The sequence below is a fragment of the Rutilus rutilus genome (genome assembly GCF_951802725.1).
Source record: "Rutilus rutilus genome assembly, chromosome: 3".
Classification (NCBI taxonomy): Eukaryota; Metazoa; Chordata; class Actinopteri; order Cypriniformes; family Leuciscidae; genus Rutilus; species Rutilus rutilus.
In genome coordinates this window covers 25407294-25433591 of record NC_140211.1, presented here as the reverse complement: position 1 = coordinate 25433591, position 26298 = coordinate 25407294, and the positions used below count along the sequence as shown (strand labels likewise).

Genomic DNA, 26298 nt, shown 5'->3' with positions numbered 1-26298 from the left:
GAGGACGTGTGTATGTCGCAGAAGGACGGGAGTGAGTGCACTTGTGAAATTTATTTGGGTATCAGAGTTTTACACCGGTTGCTGTTGGATTTACAGGTCGGAATGGAATGCAGCCCAATGAAACGCTCTTTGATGGGCAGAGCAGGTTGAGTTTTAACAGACGAGCGATGCATAGAAGGCCGTAGTTTATGTGTCTTTGAGAAGACTCTCTGCTAGAGCCGTAAAAGCCTGAGATACCCATGAACAGCAGTACTATGGGATGGCAGCAGAGGGTTCTGGGTAATGTGCTCTGACTAGGAAGAGACACTTGTTATAGTGCGTGAACTTTTCCTCTTTTCTAGCTCTCTAATTGTGTAGATGTGTGAATGCTTTTACATCTAATTTTGCATTAATTAGCTGGTAATCTATTTGTTAATAAAGTCCACTATGGACTTTCCAATACACTGCTTGATGAAAACATTAAAGAATGTGTGAATAAAAGTCTTCATTTATGTGTATTTGTTTTGTTTTGTTTTTTGTTTTCACTACAGAGGCGGAGGCTTATACAGGAACTGGGGGAGCAGAGGATTCCCTACCTTTCTCCTACAGACCCAGGATTTCAGGATCTGGTTAGAAATTTATACAAATATCCACACTAATTCATAATTTCAAATCTGATATATGTACTCTACTGTTTAAAAGATTGGGGTCAATAAGATTTACTGTTGGAACAGCAACACGGACACATTAAATTGATTAAAAGTGACTGTAAAGACATAGGCTCAGTTTCACAGACAAGGCTTAGATTAAGCCATGATTAGGCCTTCGATTAGCCCAAATTTTCTAACGGCTGTGTGTAATGTAAAGATTTCAGTGGATCTCTGCGGTCATAGAAAACTTAAAATCAAGGAAAACGATAAATCATTTTGGTGCCATTGTCATCATCAAACAGAACTGCAAAAACTAGTAGGGCTGTTTTTAAAACAAGTTTCAAACACCCCCGCTCAATCTTTGAGTTCTGCCCCAAACACACACTGTTAGGGCAGATCAAACAGATTTCAATTGTGTAATGAATGTAATTCGTTTAATGCCGCTAGTCGTGCAGAAATGACACACTTCACATTTAGAAGTTTTGGAATTTCTCTAGGGAAATATGGTTTTCCATATTTTTTTTGTGCTCTAAAATATTTAAATGACTAGAAAATGCTTTTCAGTCAGAATTTTTATCAATTAAAAGAAAAGATCTAATTGTCACAAACAAATGGAAAGAAGTCATTGAAAAGTATTTTTTTTTGGGTTATGTTTTTAATAATTACATTTGTTTGCTTGTGTCTGTAATCTGACAGTGGGACTCCAGTTACGCAGGACTGGCTTTACGGCAGTCCGGTACCCTGCCAGATGGTCTTCATGAGAAGGTGCAGTCTGCTCTGATAACTCTACAGCGGCGTGGATGTCTCCTCCGAGATCTTGTCCGAGTCCGAGACCGGGATGTTTTTACGGCCGTTTCACGTGCTCTCGTGGGTCAGCCGGGCTACACGTACCGTTATCTGGACACCCGTCTGTTCACCATCCCCTGGCACTGTGAGGGAGAAGAAGGTCAGAAAGATGAGAAAGAGACACAGTGCTGTGACTCTGACCTGAGGGACGCTTGCAAAGCATTGTGGGAGCTCAATCAGTTCTTTTGCTCGGACGTACAGCAGACAAACGTGAGAGGCGTCAAGCGATCCCGCAGTGACACCGAAAACAGCGAAGACACGCCGGGGGAGGGGACGTGCGAAGAGAGTGTTAAGGACAGGTTACTTGAGAAGCAGGAGGAGGAGGAGGAGGAGGAAGACAGCGGTCAGGGCTGCTCTCATTCCTCACCTCCTTCATCCGCTCCGCCACCTGCTATATCCAGCCTGGTTCAGTTTAACGTTACCCTCATCAATTACATGGACCCCACTGCCATGACTCAACTGAAGGAAGAGCCTTATTACGGCATGGGCAAAATGGCAGTTGGTTGGCATCATGACGAGAACCTGGTTCCTCTTTCACCAGTTGCTGTCTACAGCTATAGCTGCCCAGCAGAGCCAAAGAATGAAGGTGAGGGGTCAAAAGCCTTGGGTAGAGCATGTAAAATAATATTGTCTCAAAGTCGTGGGACCATGAGGCTCTATCAGTGTGGTTCACAACCTCTTTAACTCCAAGGCCCCACTTTGTCCAGACAATATCTGAAGGCCTATCCAAGCTGATATGTACCTTTAATACATGATGTACTAGTCTATTATGTCAGTTTACTGTTGTACATCTTTGTTTTAGTGTTTTTTTGTGTTTAATATAACTGGACACGTGTCCTGAATCTGTGCTCTGCTTTCTTCTCAAAAGTTTCATATCCCCCTCTTCACTCTTTTTGTCCAATAACTCTCAGAAATAGGAATAAAATAAAATAACAATTTATTGATTTAGTAGTACATTGTTTAATGTATGAATTTATTTAAAAAATATAATGTTCCACTTCAAAAAGACCTTCCATAATAGATTCAACTGCATTGATTTTTCCCCAGAAAAGTTCATAATCAGAATTTCATTAGTTATTAATGAATAATAATAATGGATAAAACATAGATTTACTTTAAGATTCATTTTAGAATTTGCATTGTGACTGAGAAATTGAATCGCATATTGTCTTAAAGCGATAATTAACTGGAAAAAGTCTGCTATTATTTACTCTCCCTCATGTCGTTCCAAACCTGTATGACTTTCTTCTGTGAAACATACAATGAGATATTTCAAAGAACAGTTTTTGTCCAAACAGTCACAGTCCTTGTGGTCCAAAACATTTTTTTTCTTTCTTCAAAATATCTTTATGTATGTTCTGGAGAAGCAAGAAATGCATTTTTAATAGTTTTCATTTTTGATTGAACTCTCTCTTTTAACATTCCCACCCATTACAGTTTTATTGAAGGGCCAAAACAGTCCGTTTTTTTTTTTAGCTTACCACTGCTGAGAACCTAAAACATTTATTATGAGACCAACCAGTTCAAAACCATCCTTCACTTAATGGCTCGAATGTGCTCATGCAGCCATTGTATGAACTTGCTCCATGAAGGAGCCAGATCTTCCATATTTCACACGAATCTCACTGGATACGTTTTTCTGGACATCAGTCTCTCTTCACGTCAGCCTAACAGCTTAGCATGCAGCTGTGTGCATGTGTGTGTCAGTTCGACAGAACAGAGCGTGGTGTGCTAACCAGAACCACCTGCCTCACAAGCTCTGTTTCGCCAATCTCTTACTGACCGATTTGACCTTTGACCTCCCCAGAGCCCGCTTCAAACAGTGCATGAATGGTTTGTGTGTGTGTTTTTGTGTGAGAATGTGTCAGTTTGTGTGGAATTATTCCGCAGCTGTTCTTTTGGAGGTAAAATTGACCCCTCAGTTCCAGACTTCAGAGAGACTCCCCTGATGGAAGGCTTTTGCAGCGCGTACGCACCCGTGCAGGGCATCGCACAAAATGTTGCCTTCACTTTGTAGAAATCGCTATGAAATGCTGCAGACCAGCTGAAACGGATTGTTGCTCAGAGGAATTTCACTTTGTACATCATTTACTTGTTGCTATGTGTGTTGCATGAATGGGTTTTTTTTTATTGTCCCTTTGGATAACATCTGTGTGTTGTATAGATTTGTGTTTCACCTGAACACTTTGAAGAGAATGCCTTACTGATGCTTTTCATGTGATGGGTTTATAGAGTATGTTGGTCGTGCTGCGGGGGAGTCGCTCAGTGACAAATCTGTTCAGCTCTTCATCCAACATTGACTAGATCCAGCTCATTTCCTTTTCTAACAGGCATTAGTTTATGCCACTGTGATTTTGAAGTGTTTTTGAAGGAATCTTTTCCGTCGCTGCTGTGTTGGCTGCAGATGGCCTTTTGAGAGCTGTGTCAGAAATCACAGGCTGAAATTAAGTTACTATTTATCCCTGCTGAGCGAAGAGAAAGCCTTGCTCAGGGCTCATGCTTCCAAGAGTGCTTTAGTATTGATTTTACTGATAGGTGTCAGCCTGCCCTCTCGTTTTTTCAGTTACACTTTTATTCGTTATTTTCTTTCTGGCTCTTTATTTGTAATCAATTTTTATTTTTTAATATTTTTTATATTCGTTGGTGGAAGTTGAACGACTTATGCTACAGGTCAAACAAATTAGAATAATACAATTTGTTGTTGAGAAAAGCGTCTTATGCTCAACAAGGCTGCATTTATTTGATTTGATCAAAAATACAGTAAAAACAGTAATATGTGAAATATTGTTATATGAATTTTCAGTATCATTACTCCAGTCTTCATTGTCACATGTTCCTTCAGAAATCATTCTAATATGCAGATTTACTGCAAAATTATTATCATTTATTAATAATGTTGAAACCTTTGCATTCTTTTATTTAAAGCATTTAAAAAAAAAAAAAAAAACTTTTGTAACATTATAAATGTGTTTGCTATCACTTTTGATTAATTTAATGTCTTTGCTGAGTAAAAAAAAAAAAAAAAAAAAAAAAAAAATATATATATATATATATATATTATATAGTCAAATATAAAAAAAAAAATTTTACCTCAAACACAACAAATGTTTGAGGTAAAAAAAATAACATTATATATATATATATATATATATATATATATATATATATATATATATATATATATATATATATATATCATATTATTATTATTATTATTATTATTATCATGTGACCCTGAAGACTGGAGTAATGATGCTGATAATACAGCTTTGACCTCACAGGAATAAATTAAATTTTAAAATATATTTAAATAGAAAACATTAAATTGTAATAATGTTTTATTGTATATTTCAATGTTCTGCATTTTTGAGCAAATAAATGCTGCCTTGGTGAGAATAAGATACTTTTTTTCAAAAACAATTAAATATATATTAAACTTACTCAGATTGAACATTCAGTTGTTAATGCAGTGATGTCACAAATTCCATTTAAAATAAACACTTTAAAATAAAGTGTTACTATAGAAATGTAATATTGACCATTAACGGTCATTGGCTATCACAAATAAATAACTATCAGATTATTGGTATTGTTTATAAATAATATACAGTAGGTACATCTCTGCTCTAAATGTCAAACTACGTCTGTGTTTTACAGAGGTGACTGAGAAAGATGGTGAGGGACAGAGTAAAAAACAAGAAACAGAGACAGAGGGTGAAGGAACAAGTAAAGAAGAACTGAAGGAAGAAGGAGAAGGTTTGGGGAAGGAGGAAGTGGAGAAAGAGAAGGTGTGTTGGCGTGTTGGCCTGAAGGTGGCCTGGGACATTCACACACCAGGTCTCGCTTTGCCTCTACAGTCTGGAGACTGCTACTATATGACAGGTACACAATCGCATTCATCCGTGTCCAGAAACAGTAGACTCAAGTACATGTGTAAAGGGGATTGTACCGTCTCGGTCATGTTGAAATGCATTAGACCAGGAATTATCTTTCCCAGAGGATGTGCACATCAACATCCTTTTATGTGCATGTGTGTGTCTGTTTCCCTAGGATTTTGCTTCCACATGTTCCTTTGTCATGAGAGGTTAAGCAAACCAAATGCTATTTTATGAATCGCTGTGACCCCTGTCTGAGAGCAGGACTGAGACAGAGAGAGAATCAGTAAATCAAGGCCTTTATTACTGATGGCTACAACAGATGCCCCCCATCTACGACCCTACATTTGCACAAACCCTCTCCTCTAAATATCCCATAAAGTGTGTTTGATGACCTTGATAAGGACACTATTTATTTCCCGATTTCTGTGTCCAAGCATGACTAATGCTTCCTCTCCATTGCACACATTTTATCAATCATCTTTGGACATTTTCATCTATTTGGAAAGGCTTTCCAGTGGCCGTACCTCTGTGTTGCTGGCTGCTCTAAAGTTAGAGTTATTTATACCTACCTAATGGTGCTCTCAGTCCTGTGAAGTGATTTTAAGTGTAAAGCTAAAGCAATATAAACATAATGGGTCATAATGGGTTTTCTGGGCACAGGACAAGGGTGAAAGTGTGACTGGGAAACTGCCTCATGAACGGTTAATGAGACTACGTCTTATGGCTGAAGGAAGGAAGGAAGTTCACATCAGGTGCTTTTTTTAAGGGAAAATGAAGGAAAAGGAGGATGGAAGAAGCTGTAGTGTAGCAACCCACACCTCACATCAGGTGCTTTTTCAAAGATAGAAGGCATATGAAGTTAATAGGGGAAAAGAAAGGAAGTAAAAATGGAAGGTAATGTATTAGAAAATCATCTAATACATAAAAGTTAATTAAAGGGAAAGAAGGTAAAGGAAGTATTAGGAAAGGAAAAAGGAAGGAAAAAGAATTAAAGGGAAGGAAAAAGATCAAATAAGTTAAAGGAAAGGCGAAGGGAAGGAAAAAGAAAAAAGGAAGGGAGAGTGGGAGCTGACGGAGGACATACAGTAAATAACTTGCAGAATGATATTCAACTCCACATTCCCATCAGTCTCTAACACTGTCACAGCTCTTCCCCTCCATCCGCTGATGCCTGAGACTTCTGTGTGCAAATCTAATCAGTGGATTCTCAAAAATGGAATTTGGGGATGGTTAGCGGGAGCAATTTGTTGGACCGACACCGGCACAGCTGCTAATAAGATTTTGTTTGCTCAATGCTCCAGGGACAGGACAGACTTAGGTTGAGGTTTTGACCCAATAGATTTAAAAGCCCGCTTTTAACTCGAGTGCAGCAGCCACCGGACGATGAGAGAATAATGATAAATATTTATTAGAGAAATTTGGTACGGCCCATGATTAGTATTGAGGTTGTGACAGAGTCCAGGTTGAGAGATGCAGAGTGTTATTTGATAGCAAGTGTTTTAAAGTCAATGTAATGTGACGGGAAAGAATAATAGTATACGGAGGAAATTAAACAGATGTTACTGTTTATGCTGCTGTATGTCAGAGAATGTGGGGAATCCTTTGATTTCAATGGGGCATATCCCTTTCAGTCCCTTTCAAGGAAAGTCACTTGTCTGACATATTTGCAACGCCTACTCTGCTAATTTGGGCATGCAAGACCAACTCTTATCTATTTAAATAAGGAAATAATGATATCTCAAATCTAACATGAACAGTCTTATAAATGTTGTTTCTTATACTCTAATAGTGTTAAAAAAGCATATGTTTTAGGTTGGTCCTGCCAGTGTGCAGTCCTAAGTGCGAGTCTCTACCGGCAGTTGCATTGGCTCTTTTTTTTTTGAAAATTTTTTGACAACTAACTTTTTTGTTAGAAGGCAGGACTTTCATTACTAGAGCTGCCCTGGTATATTTACATTTTTTGGGCATATATAACCTCTGAATAAAGGCCCTAATATACTCACAGTGAAGTTCTTTTTCGTTCTTTGCTCAGTTTTATTTACCTGAGCAGTGGCATATTTTGATGGGAGCAGCATTTAGATGAATGTGTAAATATGTGCTGCGCGCTTTCCTTTCATTAACAAAATAAATGCTGTGTTCAAGTTACATAGAAAATATCTTATTTATGAGTTGAATGCATGTGAATGCCACAACAAAGTCGTAATTACAAGTGGGAAACTCAGAATTTTCTTTGAGCTCCAAGTTGGGGGCATGTCAGTGACAAACGTGGTGAAATAAATAGATGCAACGTCTCTAGTGGACGTTAAATGTTCATAAATTAATTAAAAACATAAAAAGCTAAACACACCTGATGTGCGTTCTTGGTTCTTCATTTTCTATAAGTAGTTACAAAACCTTGCTGAATTTTTGTGTAGTTAATTAAGAAAAGGTTTGCTCCGATGTAAGTGACTTGAATGCGCCTGACAATGTAATTACGACTTCCCAACTTGTAAAAACAAACTTCCCAGGAGGTCTTGAACTCACCAAAATGCAACAGAAATGAAAGCAGTGAGAAAAAAGCAGTTTTAAACAGTATTTAACATGGAAAAAACATTTTCCTATAACCAATTTCTACTATAAAGCAGCTCTCTAGTGTGAGAGACCACAGACCAATGGTAGTTTGAAGGTGTTTACCAGCCAGAGTGATCGCTCTCCAAACGAACTTCGTTTTGGCCTCATTCCCAGTTCTTCGATTTCGCTTGAAGGGCCTCTGGGCCTTAAGAGTTTGATCGACCAAGACAAATGCTCCCTCCCAGAGTTTATAATAATGTTAAAGTGTGTTTCTTCTGATTGTTGTCTGTGCGTGTGTGTGGCTGTTGGCATGTGCTTGTATAGATGATCTGAATCGGACACATCAGCACTGTGTACTGGCTGGTGACACAGCTAGATTCAGCTCCACTCACAGAGTCGTACAGGTGAGCATCATCTCTCCAGTTGCCCTGATCGCACCTGTAGCATTATCAGCTTTCATGTCCTCAACCAATAACCCCCTAATTTCTGGTTTATATGAATAAAAAGACTACTATTATCTGTATTGTTCCTTCAGTGTTGTACAGGTACGCTGGACTACATACAGAAACGTTGCTCAGAGGCCTTGGAGAATTTACACACCAACACCGAGAAGAACACCAAGAGTCTGAGTTCTCTCCTCCCCTCCACCCTTCAGTGCATTGAGGACATTCACAACGAGGTGTGTATGTGAACGTTTTTTAAGCATTGTAAAATGTGTACTCACACCACCAAATCCCAAACGCTTGTCTCAGGCCATGACAGATGAGGCTGCTCTGAGGTTTTTTAAAGGTTGTACTTGCCATTAATTTTTCAAACCCCAAACAATAGCTCTTTTAGAGGGCTTAACCATCAGTGCGGCCTTGTGTAGGTCTCTGTTGAACCCCAACTCACCTGGATTATCGCTCAGCACCTTAAAAAAACCCTTGGAAATATAAAGTGTGTATATATATAATATATATATATATATATATATATATATATATATATATATATATATATATACACCCCTGCCCGGGGGCAGCAGCCTCCCCGGAGGTTACCGACCTCAACACTCTGACCTGATTGAGGCTATTTTGTTGAAACTGCCCATGAGGGCCTGTGTGGGTTCTTAAATGATGTATTAGTGTATTATTTATTATTGATATGTGTATTTATCCCAGCACACTGTTCTAGCAGAGCTCAGCGTCTACCTTTTGTTTAGTGTGGTGGACTGCATGGAGATTGCAGTAAGCAGCCCCTGATGGGGGATCTGTAAAGGATCTGTAGTGTGCAGGATTAATGTACTGTGTTAGTCCGTTGATAAAGGCCAGTGTTTACCTGCATTTTTAAGTGTTGGTACTGGTATATGGAGGTTCAGGGGAGGTTTTTGCTGGAGAGGTTGTTGGGAAAGAGATCCTTTCTTCTCTTTCTCTCTCTGCATCTCACACTCCCAACGTTTTGTCCCACAGAGTTTTGTGAAAAGGTGTTGAGCTTGCATCGTTGTGGAATTAAGAGGGCTATTTTACCTAACAATTCTTTCATAATTTACTTAACCTCAAGTCATTGTTAACCTGTGTGTTTTGGAAATGTCTAAGTTACTCTTTTCTATACAGTGAAAGTGTATAGAAATTTCAAATGGACACAAGAAAGCACACTCAACTCACACTCACACAAAATCAGATTTTCACTACATTATTATGGACAAAATAATTCACGGAAGCAACATTATCATGATATCTATAGAAATGATAAATAAATATATAATGCTGTTAGGCAAATTTATCTTTAACTTTGTTTATTTTGGGTTTATTGTTTAGGTTGGGTACAAAATCCTACAAAAATAACTTACTGTTGATCAGCCCTTTTTTTGTGATTAAAAAATTTGGTGAGCTATTTCTTCTTCACATGCTGGTGAAATGTCTCACCTTTGTTTGTCTACTCTGGCGACATGATTTTGTGCGACAGTAGTAGCTTCACGCTGCGTCGTCTTTTTCTTCTTCTGGAGCTATATGGCGATAGCTTTGTACGAGGAACAGACAGAAATTTAAGTCGTTATTCACTGAAAATCTATCCACCATTGCTCTCAAGTCGAATTTGCTCGTGCATATTCAAGTTTTGCATCAGTAAGCGGATTTCCATTAATGTATTTTTATCGACTGATCAGAATGCACCAGTTTTGTGTCAGCGCTAGAAATGTTTATTTTCCCTTAGTTATCTGCTAAAAAAAAAGATGGGTTTCTAAACACCAAGATGCAAATAAAATTGCCAAAATACACATAAACATGCATAAAGTACATAACATTTATTAAAAAAAAATCCTAGATGTGCATCAAAAACCTTTGCCTCTACAATTCTCACTGTCGGAGATGATGTGCATGCACATATGTGGCTCTTTATTTGTATGACCAGGTGTACACATATGTGGGTTTACAGAGCAAACAGCACAGACTGACCTCTATTGATTGAGTCACAACAGTTCTGGACTCGAGGGTGCTCTGGTGAAATTGATTGGTAGTCCAAACAGTGAGCCGTTTGACAGAGATGTCTTGAAACCTAAACCCATTTAATATTTAAGATGCCGCATTGTTATATCTGGAGGTCACCGTGATGAGCACCTGACTAGTACCGTAGCTAATGTGTAGTTACCACCACGTTCAGCTGGTTAAGTAGACCGACAGACTCTCCACCTGTCACTGAAAGCCTTTTTGTTTCTGTCTGTTTCCTCTCTTTCTCACCTCCAGCATATGCAGGTGGCATTTAGTCTCAGTACCTCACAGCAGCAGACGGCTTGGCTCTAAATGCCAGTCGCATAGTTTCCAGCTCTGTGCCTGTTGCAGGCCTGCTCTGCGGGAAACTGGCCTCCATGTTGGCTCAAAGCTCTCGGCGCTGTGTGGGCTTTCAACACAGAAGGACAGACAGACAGACAGGCGCAGGGGGGAACGACAGACACAAAAGCGGCTGCTAGCATTTGTAGCCTCCGGCGTCTGTTGAGAGGCTGTCAGCGGTCGGTATTGGTCTGCACTCTGCAGCAATTGTAGGTTTGAACCAACACAAAGTGTAGCATTTCTTTGAAGGTGGCCATATGTGAAAGTGAACCCTGGGTGTCTGATCTCAGTCCAACTAAAGATGAAACCCGTTCAAGCCAGTTTGAATGCTTAAAGAATGATAGCCTACACAGGTATTGATAAAGCAGATTAAGCCTTGCAGTTTTACAGTCTGTCAAATAAAGGACCTGTTCACACCAGTTTTTTTTTTTTTTTTTTTTTTGGTGCAAGGTTTTAAAAATACATGCACATACTACATTAATACTAAACATACTGTACTACTCAGAACTTAAAAGTAGCTAAACAGTGAGGATTTATTTTACTGCTATCCAGTTGATGTACTAATATTTTTACTTGCCCTGCTAGTGCTTTCACTGGACTGAACGAATGTCAGTTTTTATTTTTACAAATATATTTTCATATTTTCCATTAAATGTTACAATGCTACATTTGTCTTTACTTTTTTCTTTTTTTCCATTTATAATGTAAGGAAACTAGCTATATGTGTGTTTTATATATAATTTAGACATTTTTGAAATAAATTGCTACTTTTATTTAGCAAGTATGCTTTAAATTGTTCAAATGTAACAGTAAAGACATTTATAATGTTACACAAATCTATCTCACATCTCTTGAACTTTGTATTCATCAAAGCATCCTGAAAAAGATGAATAAAATACTAATATTAAGCAACACAACTGTTTTTAACATTTATAATAATGTGAAATGTTACATTCTTTATTCTTTATTTCAAGGATAGCCCCTTGAGATGTACCATCTCATTTTCAAGGGGGTCCTTACAATAATAACGAACAATACAAGATAATAAAGAGTAAATATTAAAGATAATTTCAAACCCATAAGCACAAAGACATACACACACTCACATACCCACACACTCTCCAACAATGCTCCCCGAAACTAGCCCCCCATGAATAAATAAGTAAAAAAAAATAAAATAAAAAAAAAATCCCTCTGCGAAAAATAGAAGTAGACATTTGTACACATAAGCATACTATACACCCCCTTATAAATACATCTGCTTGCATGCACAAATAAAGAATACAATACATATTTGTACACAAAATATATACGGTACACTGGACAGTAGGGCACCAAATCAAAATATTGACACTGAAGACTGGAGTAATTGCTGCTGAACATTCAGCTTTGCAGAACATAAAATATTATCAGATGGTACAGTTATTTTATATACTGTTTTTATTGCATTTTTGATCAAATAAATGCAGTCTTGTTGAGCATAAGAGACTTCTTTCAAAAACTTCTGTAAAAAAAAAATCTTACGGACCCAAAGGTTACTGTATAATGTAACTTCATAAATTCTTAAACACTTTTTCATAAACACAACAACAGACATATGAAGTTACTCATATTAATTCCTTGTTTATTGAACGGTAATATAAAAGCAATCACAACTGTTCTTAATATTTCATGATTTTTGTTGTTTAAAATCGTGTGCACTTTCATGTCAGTCAGTTGCTCCAGATCAAACCGGGCAACTTTATAGTTAAATTCAGTGAAGAGACGTAGTGGATGTTCTGGATGCTGTTCTGGTGTTATGTTGCCGGCGTGTTGTTTAGTCGTAACTCTTAGCTAAGGCGCAGAGGGTGTCTGTTGTTTGGAGAATGAATTTTGGAGCAGTGCTTTGTTCATAGCTTGTGGGAGGGCAAATGTGAGGTGCTTACATTTACATGTGGGGCAGACACAGATACACACATGCACGTGGCTACATTAAGCATCATTAGGAGGGTTAACTCATCACTTCAAAAGAGTCAAAGATGGAGAGATTCCCAGAGGAGAAAGGCTGAGAGCCTGTGGTGGATTCTGTTGCTCCCTGTAGAGAGAGAAAGTGAGAGATTGATAGGATGAAGAATGAAAGCAATGAAGTAAAGAACGAAAAGAAAGAAAGGGAAGTGTGTGTAGGTGCGATGTTTTTGGCGTGTGTGATAAATCTTTACGTCTCTCCTGGGTGTAACGTAGCAGCAGACATAAACAAAGGAAACAAAACTACAAACAGGAAAACAGGAAATGCAGATGTCATCACCCTCCTTCCTATTGTGATGACACAGTTATGATCAGCGGCACACAAAGACGCAAAGATGTCAAGTACAAAGCAAGTGGCTTGTGCATGTATGTGGTTACAGAGGTGTGTGTGTGATTTGTTCTGGATCTGTGTATGTGTATGTGCGGCTACTTGCGTTCCCTTGTTAGTGTGACCTTAGCGTGGGTGTTTAGTTTTGAAAATCACTCCCACCGCCACATACAAATGCCCTTCCCCCATCTCCCCACCTCACTGACTCAGGTGACTAGCACACAGTCCCCTCTGCTGCTCTATTCTGCTACTAAATTGCCCACTGATGGATGGATGGAGTTTGATAAATGGATGGACGTCTGGATTGCTGTTGTTTCAGAGCACGCTGATATAATACAGTACACATAGGCCAGAGAGCTGGATAGTGAAGAATGACTGGAGCACAAAACATTTTTGTCCAACAACCACATTTTACAGACTATCAAACACACTTGACTGCTGTTTTTTCAGACATTGTTAAGTAGATGTCAGCTGCTTGCTATGGTTTGACCTCTTGTTCAAGGACTGGACTTCACCGGCCTGGTTTTCAAAAGCCTTTCAAAATGCTTTGGAGTTTGTTTTTGGTCCTTTTTAAATGGTCCTTGTGTTCAGAAACCAATAGTACTTACAGCCTGATTACTGTAATGAATGGTGGTTCCAGACATAAAAGCATATAACTTATTGGCAGATTTTATTTATTTTTTTATTTTTTTACTTAGTTGTTGAGTGAGTTCAGTGAGTGAATATTATAATTCAAATGTTATGATGTCTGGATTCACATGAAGACGCATGTAGTGAAAATAGTATAGACTATAAAATAATGTTCTATAGAAAGACTTATAGAAATATATTCTATAGAATATTTAATATTTATTAAAATAGACCATGTAATGGTTATTAGCAATAACATTACAATAATGATAATAATTACCAGCTTAATGGAATTTTAATGTCAGTGCATCTTTTTTTATTATTATTAATATTATGTTTTTTTTTTTTTTGGTAAGGCAAGTTTATATATGTAGCACATTTCTAAGTACACAATGGTAATTCAACGTGTTTTACATACAATAAATCATAACAGATGCATAAGAAATAAAGATAAATTCCAGTTAAATCCCATTTAATGTGCAGGGACAACTTTAAAAACACTGTGGCTCTTTTTTTTTCTTTTTTTTTATACATTGTTTGAGCTGTGTGTAGTGTCAGTTGATCAACCAATTGTGTGAGTTTGGGCCAGAACTATCCGTTTGTCCAAACAATGGCAGACATAAGTGCCGATTTGGGAAACCTTTTTAAAAATGATTTTTGCAGTTCTTTTTAGGTGTCTCTAGCGGTGTGGAAATGACACTCTGCTGCTTTAACGTCTTGACCCTGCGTTGCTCCTTTCAGGTGGAGTTTGAATGGCTGAGGCAATACTGGTTCCAGGGCCGGCGTTACGCTCGATTCTGCAGCTGGTGGACTAAACCCATGGAACAGATGGAGAAAGACTGGAAGGAAATGGAGCGAATGGTAAGAGTGATGGAATGAACTGTGAGCAGGCCTGTACAGAATCTGCGCCCAGATTTCCGCTCAATTCAGCGTCTGATATTCAGCTGTACATGTGCAAGTTTGTTTATGAAATAGTGTGGCTAATTTGATTATGCTTTCAACTACCAGTACAGTGTTGTAATCCCAGTACTGCTTAACACATTTTACAATATTTAAATCCACAATCCTTGTAGTAAATGTGAAACAAGTGTTCATATGCTGTGTAGCTGGCCGTAAGACAAAAATCAGGGACAAACCTAGTCATCCACCCTTATCCTCTTTTTCATTAAAATTATTATTATTATTATTATTATTATTATTTTTGTAAGAATAAAAGGTTCATTTCACAACTGTCAATGGGCGGTGAATATAGAAAATAAGCTATATACAGGGCCTAAAAGTAACACTCGCCAAGCGCCAAATGCGAGTATATGAAATGGTGCCAGTTGGCCAGTAACATTTTTATGAACTTTATGAAAATGCACTGTTGTGAGAACATGAATGTGAACAAATGTGAATGACGCTTTGGACAGTTGACAGGCCAGCACTGCATCGTCACGAAAGATTAAGCCTTTCCAATTTAAATATTCAAGCTGAAGAAGAGGCGAAAGGGAACTCAATTTGTTATGATCCATGGGTGTTTTTTTTGTTTGTTTTTTTGTGATGGTTCTTTATGAGTCCCTTGCTTGTCCTGAGCAATTAAACTGCCCAATGTTCTTCAGAAAAATCCTCCAGATGCCGCAAATTCTTTGGTTTTCTTGCATCTTTTGCGTTTTTGAACCCTTTCCAGCAGTGACAGTGTATAAAGATGGATCTCAAAATCCTACAGAGGACAACTGAGGGACCGGTACTCAAACTATTACAGAAGGTTCAAACATTCACTATTGCTCCAGAAGGAGAGACAATGCATTAAGAGCCGGGGGTGAAAACTTTTGAACAGGACGAAGATGTGTACATATTTCTTATTTCTTATTCATATATCATATTTTTTCATTTAGTACTGCCCTTCGGAAGCTACAAAAGATACTTGCATGTTCCCCAGAAGACAAATTAAGTACAATTGACCTTGATCTTCAAATGAATGCATCATGTTTCTTTCTGGAGCATCAGAATCTTTTCAGGACACTGCCTGTCCGCATAGTCACCCTTCTGCCTGCAGATGACCCCAGTCTCTGATGCTGGAGAGGATACAGAGGTTATTTAAATCTAGGTGATCACAGCTGATCAGTACTGTCTGTTTGACACATGTTTGATCCATATGTGTGTGTATGTGTTGAGCACACAGCTCAGCTATCAGTGCTGTAGTTACTTTCAGTAGGGGGCACTGTTGTATCATCATAGTCTGTCTGTCTCTCGCTCTTTGAGCAGTAATCACATCTAATGTGCTTCTGGGGCTAAGGACCAGCTCTTGAGCTAGCCGATGTGTGTGTGTATGAAGGGGTGAGACAGTCTCAGGCTCACTGTGAGATACCGGTCCTCCTTCTGTCCAGAAACACAATTTAAGTGCGCTGACATCCACCCATCAAAGATGTACAGTTTTGTGTCTGTAAATACCATGTGAAATTATTTAATTTCAATATATAGAAGTGAAATGTAAAATTTGAGGCTATTTTTATATATATATATATATATATGTGTGTGTGTGTGTATATATATGTGTGTATGTGTATATATATATGTGTGTATGTGTATATATATATATAGATATACACACATACATATATATATACATATACATTTTTTGTTTCGATTAATATTTCGGAAATATAGAAGGTTTTTTTAAAAAGAAATTAACGTTATATTACTGCACATATATTATTTGTCACAAGAATAAAAGCAAATAAAAATACAACTTTTAATTTATCACATTATATCTTATATTTTGTTAATCATAATAAATCATAAATGAACAGGAGAGGAAAAGGAGAAAAATGACAATATCTGCCAATATTCATTCTAAACATTTAAAGACCTTTTTTAACTATATTTTTTCTTTTTTATATTATTTATGTTGAAATTGTGGGTTCCTTTTACCTGAGTTTAACCTGATCAAGCTATTTTCTGCGTTTTATTATTTGTACAAATATTACATTTGTAGGATTGTTAGAGCTTGAATAAATCGCTCATGAATGTGAAAGCACTTAGAAAATAAATATTCATTTGAATTCCTGATATTTTCATGGCCGATTTAAATTCATTTAAGTATGATTTCGAGAGACAGTCATGGCATTTAACAGGGACATGTGTTTATCTAGATTCTAGGGAATTGTCTCGTTGGCCTTCCTGCACTTCTTCAGATTTTTCTGCAGTCTGAGCAGGTCCAGGGTTGGCTGGTCTGTGTGTTTCTCTGTGTGTTCACCCTCTTCCTGCTGTTTATTAAAACCGCTCCTCTCCCATGGGGGTTTTTCTCTTTCGTTTTCCTTCTTTCTCTTTTCTTGTGTCTCCCTCTCTTGCTCTTCAGGCTGTTGTGATGCAAATTTTCACCCCTCCATTTGAATGACATCCTGATAAAACAAGTCTCTCTCTCCCTCTCTCCGTGGCTGTCTCTCCCCCCCTTTCTCTCTCTCTCTCTCTCTCTCCAACCTGTACCTCATGAATTAATGTGAACTGCTTAATGGAAACAACATAGGAGAAATGGTGGAAAATAGAAAAGAAGAAAGAAAAGAATGAAGATAGCCATTTAAATGTGCTCTGATAAGATGAGGTAAATGTTATCAAACATCAGGTCTCAGGTCCTCTCCTCAATTTCTCTCTCTCTCTCACACACACACTGGGTGAACGTCAGGTCCCTACAGAGAAGCTATCGTACTCCTCATACACCACTGACATTTATTTAGGCTTTTACCAGTGACACTTTCTTTCTCTCCCTCTATCAGTCTGTCTATCCTGGCACTGGAGAGATAGTTGGCTATATGCAAAATATTTTAAATACCACCCAGGCATTTTTTTAATTCTTTTCTTTAAATTCAGGGCTGAGAGTGAGACGGCTGAGAGTGAGACAGGCCTGTTAACAATATCACAGGTTTTTTCAGATTTTTTAGGTCTAATTTGTCACTTTTTCCACTTCTGTCGCTCAGAGCGTCACATCAAAAAGCTTTTTTCCTCTCTAACCGCATCTATTCTGTCTTTCTTCCACATACGCCGTCATCAAGTATTGTGTGCTGAAACATTTACTTTCAGGCTGAATAGAAACTATTATGTGTTTATGTGAACAGTGAGCCGTGTAGATAGATGCATCTTCTGTTCCTTTTCGCTGGTGTTTGTGTTGGTCTTTATTTGTGTGCGTGTCGATTCATGCACAATGACCGTTTCATAATTTCATCCTCTCCGTCCAATGAAAGAAACCGAGCGAGCGAGCGAGAGAAAGCGAGCAATCATGACTGCAGGGGTCACCATTGATATCTGATTACGTTATTGACCTAGCCTGCGCGTGTGTGTGGCAGACAGGAAGGTAAAGACCTCTCTCCCCAGCGAGAGAGTGAGAGTGAGGGTCAATGTAAATGTTATTGCAGTGTGAGCTCATTTGATCAAAGCCACTGAAAGGTTAAGCGAATCCAATCTGGTTTAGTGTGTCTGAGGGTAGGGGGTGTATATGTGTGTGAGGGCAGCGGAGAGAGAGAGAGAGGCGGACGCAGTGAGGGGATTATCGTATAGCCGCTGAAATGCTGGATGTGGTGCGGAGCGCTTCTCTCTGTCTCTAATGCGTTTAGACAGCAATTGGCCTTAATAACCTTTATTGACTTCACTAGGTCAGTGCCAAGGATCTAATTATTCAAGTGTATCAATTTCATCTAGTTTAGAGCTGCCTCGTTCTGATAATTATTTTAAGGTCGACCGGGGCAATTAATCTCTATTCACTTATTTGATGAGTTTGTAAAACATTATAAATGTAAGGGCTTTGCTGTGCATTTTCATCATAATAATATTCCAGAATGCCTTTCGCAGGGCCACTGTGGATTTCCCTACGTAGATCTTTTCAGTTTTTATTTGATTTTTTATTTGTGCATCATGTGGCAGTTATACATTATAAATTGTATGTGTATGCTGGGTTGATCAGTCATATACATGTGTATGCGTGTGTTTTGTTTGTGATATTCAAATATTGCATTAGATAATAGTTATATATCATAATATAAATAATGATAATAATATGTATAAAAAATATACAAAATACAAATAATACCATATGTTGCATAATACATCTTTTGAGTATTTTCAAAATCAGCAGTCAAACACAAAAACAAAGGCATGAGCCCATGATCGGGCCATTTCTTTCGCCTTTGTTTTTCTCTGAGCAGTTGTCTCTTGTCAGATCAAAATGAACCACAGATCTATTTACCTGTGTTTCTCATTTCAGCTCGTCTGCTTAAATAACATCAGAAATTACCTCCCAATTTCTCTTATTATACTCATAAACTGTAAATAAAAGGCTTCTAATAAATTTCACAGTAAGGGGTGGTTTTTATTGGAGAATGAGGGGAAAAATGGGAAGAAAAGAAGCAGGAAAAGGGGGGCGAGCAGAAAAACACTGTACAGTAGAATTTGCGGGCAAAAGGTATTTATGATTCCCTTTGAAGTCCTTATTGAACAGGGTAAGCTGAATTTTTGCAGGCCGTCATAGTGGGGAGGGTAAATACTTAAACCCCTTTAGAGAATTTCATGCACTGATATGCCACTTGCAGGCTGTGTTTGTGTTTTCTACCTACAGAGAGAGAGAGTGAGAGAGAGAGAGAGAGAGAGAGAGAGAGTGGTCGCTGGCTTTGTACCTGCATACAGAAGCTTTTACAGAATCTTTCGGCAGGCAGGGAGACTGGTGGGTCTGTGTGTGTGTTTTTTAGTGGCAGGGATGGAATCTTTAGGAAGGAATATTGTCGGATATGTTTTTTTTTTCTTCCTTTTTTTTTTTTACACAAACAGACCAGTTAAACACAATCGGAAACGGCACGTGTTATATCCCACCGACAATGCTGAAGAATCTATCGTCGTGATGATAAAATATTTTGAGGTGTAACTAATCACTGGATTTACCAATGGTTGCCAGATTAGTGGAGTAAAATGTTTTAGACATGATGTTTGGTTGATAGTTTACATGCTGTTACATGCTGCCAGAATAAGCTGCAGACTAGGCCAGACTTCATGTCAGTTTTGTCTGGTTTTAATCCCAGTTTATACAAGATCCTCAGTCCTTGATATACCTTTTCCCCCTTTTTTTCACATGCATATTTAATATCGTTACGTATTAAACTTGAAAACTGTTCATCTTTTGTAACATTTATAACTGTATTAACTATGAATACAATTATTCCTTTCTTTAAAAAAAAAAAAGTACTGACCCCAAACAAGCCAAGGCTTTCACTTCCACATTCTTTCAGATCTATTAACAGTCAACTTGAAAAGAAATTTAAGCAAAATACATGCTATTTTAGTATGCAATATTGTTTTGTTTTTATATGGTTTTCATATTCATATGGTTTCATATCCCCACAGATTTCAATAGGCTTGGAATGACCATGTTTATGTTCTAATTTTGCTCATTTGATTATGTTTTCAGTTAGAAATAAGAGTGTACTTCATTTAACATTTATACTGTTTAAATACATTTCCACACAATTCCACCATTTTCAGCCCAGAAAATAAGGAAAAGAAAAAGATCCGCAGAATCTGCCTGGGTGTAGTTTTTAGTATTGTCATGTGCAGGTGTGTGGTTACGTGCAGATGGTTCAGTCTTGTTCTGCTGGTGCTGGGTGGAACTCGGTGTGTGCTGGAGCAGATGCTGTCTGACAGCCGCTGAACTCTTTGAAGTAGATTTTTTTTTATTTTTCTTAGAAAACCAATAAGTGCTTTATAATGCCTGATCTGTCTTATCTCCTGAAACCCTCCTCACACTCTCGGTTTATTAAGTGCTTTGTTTATTTATTTATTTACTCTGCAGTTTTTCCGGCTCGCTCCTTGATCAGCATGATAAGCGGCTGAAGAAAGAGGAATAAGATCTGGAATTACAGACTGTGACTGATTAATCACTACCGTGGATACACACACACAAACACCCCATATATGCTTCATTAAATTCTACAGAGGAACACAGCTGTGCACAAAACTCAGTTTACTGCCAGTCAGGTAGAGGCCGACCTTATTTAGTAGATATACGTCTTTGTTTCTGTCTCTCTCCCAGTGTTAATTATGACCACAAATTTTGATTTAGTTTAGTCTTCTGACTAAAATGCCATTTAGTTTTAGTCATATTTTAGTCACCTGAATTGTTTTAGTCGACTAAATGCCATGAGATTTTACTAAAATTTAATTGGTTTAGTTTAATTGGAAATTTTAGAGAAATTCTTAATTAATGCATTACAGACTCATTATATACTCCTGTAGAAAACCTGTTAATATGAATGATATTAAGGTTTGAACATGCAATACAGACACACATTTAACTGCTGTGACATATAACATGTCTTAATTTATCTTAAAATTAAATGAAACCACTTCTCATAAAGAAACAAGAACATGGTCTTTTTAATTAATGATACGTAACTTGCATACAACATTCTTCATTATTTGTATAAATTAAATAGAGATTAATTCTTATTAAAGCTTTTAAAGTTATTCAGTAAAGAGAATTGAGTTGATTTGAAATGATTTTCTCTTTTCCGTTTGTTGTTTGATTAACATGATGGACAGCAGCAGGTTTATTAGTCTGCTGTCACTTTAAGTCCGAATGCACTGATCCACACTGATACACCTCCGATATTCTCCCAACTGTTTACGTTCACTTAAGACATAACTGACTGTTTATGTGGATACTCGCCAAAACTGACATTTTGACATCATTTTGTGTATTTGTCCGTTCAAGAGCAAAAATACACAAAAGAGAGCTCCTCTTTCTCTCAGACGTTTGCATTTTTTTATGTTTTATGATACATGCAGCAAGTGCATGCCAACTTATGTCCCGCTGGGTAGATCAGCACGTATTCAAATCTACCATACACGACATCAGTTCTCTTCCCAAATTGTCCCTTCCTAAAAAACTAATTTTTATTTAGTTATTTAGTTTTCGTCAGGGAAAAAATGTCATTGACGATAATGATGACAAAATAATATCCGTCAACTAAATTTACACTGCTCTCTCCTCTATCCTTTCTTTTAATTCCTTAGAGTCACCAGGCTGGCTATCATGTCGGGGCTCTTAACCGAGTTAAACCACGGTTCAGAACAATGAGGGGAAGAATGGGAGATCCTGATGCCAAGCCACTGTAAAATTGTAGGATTCGCTTGAAAAATCACAAAGAAAGAAAGGAATTATAAAGAAGATATTGCAGATAATTCGAGAGGTTTTAGGAGAGAAGGGAGAGAAAGAAGAGGATATAAAAGGAGACACAGAGAGAGAAGAGAGAGAGAGAGAGAGAGAGAGAGTGTGTCTCTCTCCGTGTGAAGACGTGCTACGCAGAAGTGCAGTCTGGTGGCTGATGCATACTCAGAAGTTGCACTCTTTGTGTTTGTTTTTGTGTTTGTTTGTTTGTGTTTGGACAGAAGTTGTGAGCGAGGGATGACACTCTGGCTGAGATGAATAGACACAGATGTGTTTGATAGTAAACACTCTCTCCTTCTCCAAGGGGAAATGTTCCTGTAGAAATGTGTTATGATCCCCTCGCTTTCAACTCTCTTCCGTTCTCTCTCTCTCTCTCTCTCTCTCTCTCTCTCTCTCTCTCTCTCTCTCTCTCTCTCTCTCTCTCTCTCTCTCTCTCTCTCTCTCTCTCTCTCTCTCTCTCTCTCTCTCTCTCTCTCTCTCTCTCTCTCTCTCTCTCTCTCTCTGTCTCTCTGGCTGTTTAGTATGGTGCGGTGGAAAGTGGCAGACGATTTTGGGATTAGAAAGCAAATTCAGCATCTTACACTGAAATGAAGCAGGATTGACCACAAGAAAGTCAAATCACATGTTATTGGCAAGGACTCTTGAAATTGTAGCAGATTGGTTCTGAATGATAACCCACATGAATGTTTCAAGCCTTTTGATCTTCCATTTGGAATCAGTTGGACCTTTAGAACTCATGAAAATCTACGGAGTTACAAAATGCTTTTGATTTTATTTTTTTATTTTTTATTGTATTGAGTGTAAATTAGGTAAATATATTTGAAATTTAAGTCATAATTTGAGAATGACTCCATAAAGCTCATGGGCATCAGAGGTATAACAGTATGTATCAGAAAAGTAACATAACATTTTACTGTCATATATCCTTTTGTATACTCTTAAGACTATAATGCATATTGGTAACACTTTACAATAATATTTCATTTGTTAACATTAGTTAACTACATTAGTTAACATGAACTAATTAATTAATTAATCTTAATGTTAATCTCAACATTTACTACTACTTTTTTTTTAATCAAAATTTGTATCTGTTAACATTAGTATATGCTTTGTGAAAATCTTTATAAACTAACATTAACAAAGGTTAAAAAATGCTGTAAAAATACACTCACCTAAAGGATTATTAGGAACACCTGTTCAATTTCTCATTAATGCAATTATCTAATCACATGGCAGTTGCTTCAATGCATTTAGGGGTGTGGTCCTGGTCAAGACAATCTCCTGAACTCCAAACTGAATGTCAGAATGGGAAAGAAAGGTGATTTAAGCAATTTTGAGCGTGGCATGGTTGTTGGTGCCAGATGGGCCGGTCTGAGTATTTCACAATCTGCTCAGTTACTGGTTTACAGTTACAGTTACATTTAGATTTTCACGCACAACCATTTTTAGGGTTTACAAAGAATGGTGTGAAAAGGGAAAAACATCCAGTATGCGGCAGTCCTGTGGGCGAAAATGCCTTGTTGATGCTAGAGGTCAGAGGAGAATGGGCCGACTGATTCAAGCTGATAGAAGAGCAACTTTGACTGAAATAACCACTCGTTACAACCGAGGTATGCAGCAAAGCATTTGTGAAGCCACAACACGCACAACCTTGAGGCGGATGGGATACAACAGCAGAAGACCCCACCGGGTACCACTCATCTCCACTACAAATAGGAAAAAGAGGCTACAATTTGCATGAGCTCACCAAAATTGGACAGTTGAAGACTGGAAAAATGTTGCCTGGTCTGATGAGTCTCGATTTCTGTTGAGACATTCAGATGGTAGAGTCAGAATTTGGCGTAAACAGAATGAGAACATGGATCCATCAAGCCTTGTTACCACTGTGCAGGCTGGTGGTGGTGGTGTAATGGTGTGGGGGATGTTTTCTTGGCACACTTTAGGCCCCTTAGTGCCAATTGGGCATCGTTTAAATGCCACGGCCTACCTGAGCATTGTTTCTGACCATGTCCATCCCTTTATGACCACCATGTACCCATCCTCTGATGGCTACTTCCAGCAGGATAATGCACCATGTCACAAAGCTCGAATCATTTCAAATTGGTTTCTTGAACATGACAATGAGTTCACTGTACTAAAATGGCCCCCACAGTCACCAGATCTCAACCCAATAGAGCATCTTTGGGATGTGGTGGAACGGGAGCTTCGTGCCCTGGATGTGCATCCCACAAATCTCCATCAACTGCAAGATGCTATCCTATCAATATAGGCCAACATTTCTAAAGAATGCTTTCAGCACCTTGTTGAATCAATGCCACGTAGAATTAAGGCAGTTCTGAAGGCGAAAGGGGGTCAAACAGTATTAGTATGGTGTTCTTAATAATCCTTTAGGTGAGTGTATATTGCTCATTTTTAATTGACTACTGTTAAAAATGAGACCTTATTGTAGTGTTACCACATTATCATAATCATCATAATGGATTTAAGAATACTTTTTTGTTTGGTTTGTTTGTTTATTTTTTTACAATTTCCATACAGATACTCTTCAATTAGACATATCAAAACAAAGGTGTCAATGAATTATAACCCTCTAGATTGCACAGCAGCTTTGTATAATAATGTAAAAAATATTAATTAATATTATTATAATTTATTATTATTATTATTATTATTATTATTAACAAATAAAACAATAATTACAAATTTGAATAATCACAGAGTAGTTGTTGGAAAAATCATCTGTATCTGTATTAGTCATGAAAAATCAATATTGGTCAATTTTTAAAAGGCTTAATAGAAAGTGTTTCTGATAAAATGAATTAATTCACATTTGCCTGATTTCACAGGCTTAAGTCTAGTCCCAGACTAAAATGCATGTTTGAGCTATCTTAACTGAAAGCAACCTATCTGAAAATACGTCAGTACCATTGTTTTGTCTCAAGATGCACACCAGTAATGTTTTTTTGTTTTTTTCTAAGGCATGTTTATTACAGCTATTATGTCCTAATTTAACAAAAGCCTACTCCTGGCTTTATCTAAGCCTTGTTTGTGAAACCAGGCCATTATGTTATGAGCCAATGCATTATAAACAGGCTTTATGCCTTATGATGAGAAGGTTTTAGGCTTTTATGAATAGGTTTTGCTTGTACGGGCGAAAAACATTATTCTCTGCTCTTTCCTATGTTGTACTCAATGTGTCTGTTTCTATCCATTTACCCACTAATATCATACTTGCATGTCATAGCGAATGATTCTTGCACATATTTCTTAAGGCATTCTAGCTGGAGGTATTAAGCTATCAGATTTTGGAAAGATTTTTTATTTTATTTGTTACACTTACTCATATATATATATATATATATATATATGCACTGGAAAAATGTGTCCTGCTATACAAGAGCCCTCAGGCTTCCCAAAACCACTGATGCATATTACTTTATTCACTTCACTACTGATATTTTCAGCATTTAGATGACATATAAATTACACAACACAGCGTATCCTATAACATCATAAATTGTAGTCGGTACAACTTGGGTTGGGTTTCGTTCTTTTAGCGGCTAGCCAACGTTAATCGTTTTCCCCAATGTCGCATTTCAGCCACCGTAGAAAAAAGACATGTAATGAAAATGGCTTCAGGTCTATGTGATGATAATCTCTGCCTAGAGTTCACATTCTTTAAGTGCTGAAAATGAATCTGTGTGGAGTGAGGAGAGAGTAAGGTTTTGGCCTCGCTCCCACTGCCAAAAGCTTTCACTGGCAGGAGAAACGTGGGTACAAGATGCTAATCTCTAATCTCCAATCAGCAGGCTGATCCAGAAGGAGATGGAGGTGGAGAGAGATGAGGCATATGTGTATGACAGAGAGTGGAAGTGGGTATGAAGTCACAACGAAAGTGATACATTCAAGAGACAGAGCTTTGAGAACGGCAAAAGTATTTTAAAGACATTTGTGCAAAGCTGCATTTCCAGCAGCCATTACTCTTCAGTGTCACGTGATCCTCAGAAATCATTCTAAGATGCTGATTTGCTGCTCAACAAACATTTCTTATTATTAGAAAGAGTTGTGCTGCTTAATATTTTTGTGAAAACTACATATTTAATGTAATGGTGGTGCTATGAAACAGTGATCGCAGATAAGTCCATGATGCTTTTATATATCATGTTACTAAATTACTTTTTTTTTTTTTTTAATGTACCATGGTTTTCCAAGGTACTTCAAAGACCACCAAAAAACGTTTTTCCATAAACATGATATTACCACAATACATTTATTTGATTTATTAGTAAAGTGTTTTTCTAGTCATACTGTTTATTATTGTCAGTGCTAACTTGTGCTTTGTGTGTCACTTTTTATTGTATTTTTTTTTTTATTCTTTTTTTTATGGAACTGCTCTGCATGTCTGTAAGATCTCTGAAGCTCATATTACATACTGCAA

At 37.6% G+C, this 26298-nt stretch overlaps 1 protein-coding gene across 2 annotated transcripts in view; it reads left to right on the top strand.

Moving 5' to 3' along the window:
- fto (FTO alpha-ketoglutarate dependent dioxygenase) overlaps positions 1 to 26298 on the top strand; it is a gene marked incomplete at both ends in the record, with an annotated part of 141085 nt that overhangs the window by 30947 nt on the left and 83840 nt on the right. For both annotated transcript variants that reach the window (XM_084403509.1, XM_084403508.1), the window contains 6 exons: positions 531 to 608; positions 1326 to 2061; positions 5133 to 5357; positions 8228 to 8307; positions 8439 to 8582; positions 14411 to 14530. In XM_084403509.1, coding sequence (XP_084259635.1) covers positions 531 to 608; positions 1326 to 2061; positions 5133 to 5357; positions 8228 to 8307; positions 8439 to 8582; positions 14411 to 14530 — 1383 coding nt within the window. The remainder of the gene's footprint in view (positions 1 to 530; positions 609 to 1325; positions 2062 to 5132; positions 5358 to 8227; positions 8308 to 8438; positions 8583 to 14410; positions 14531 to 26298) is intronic.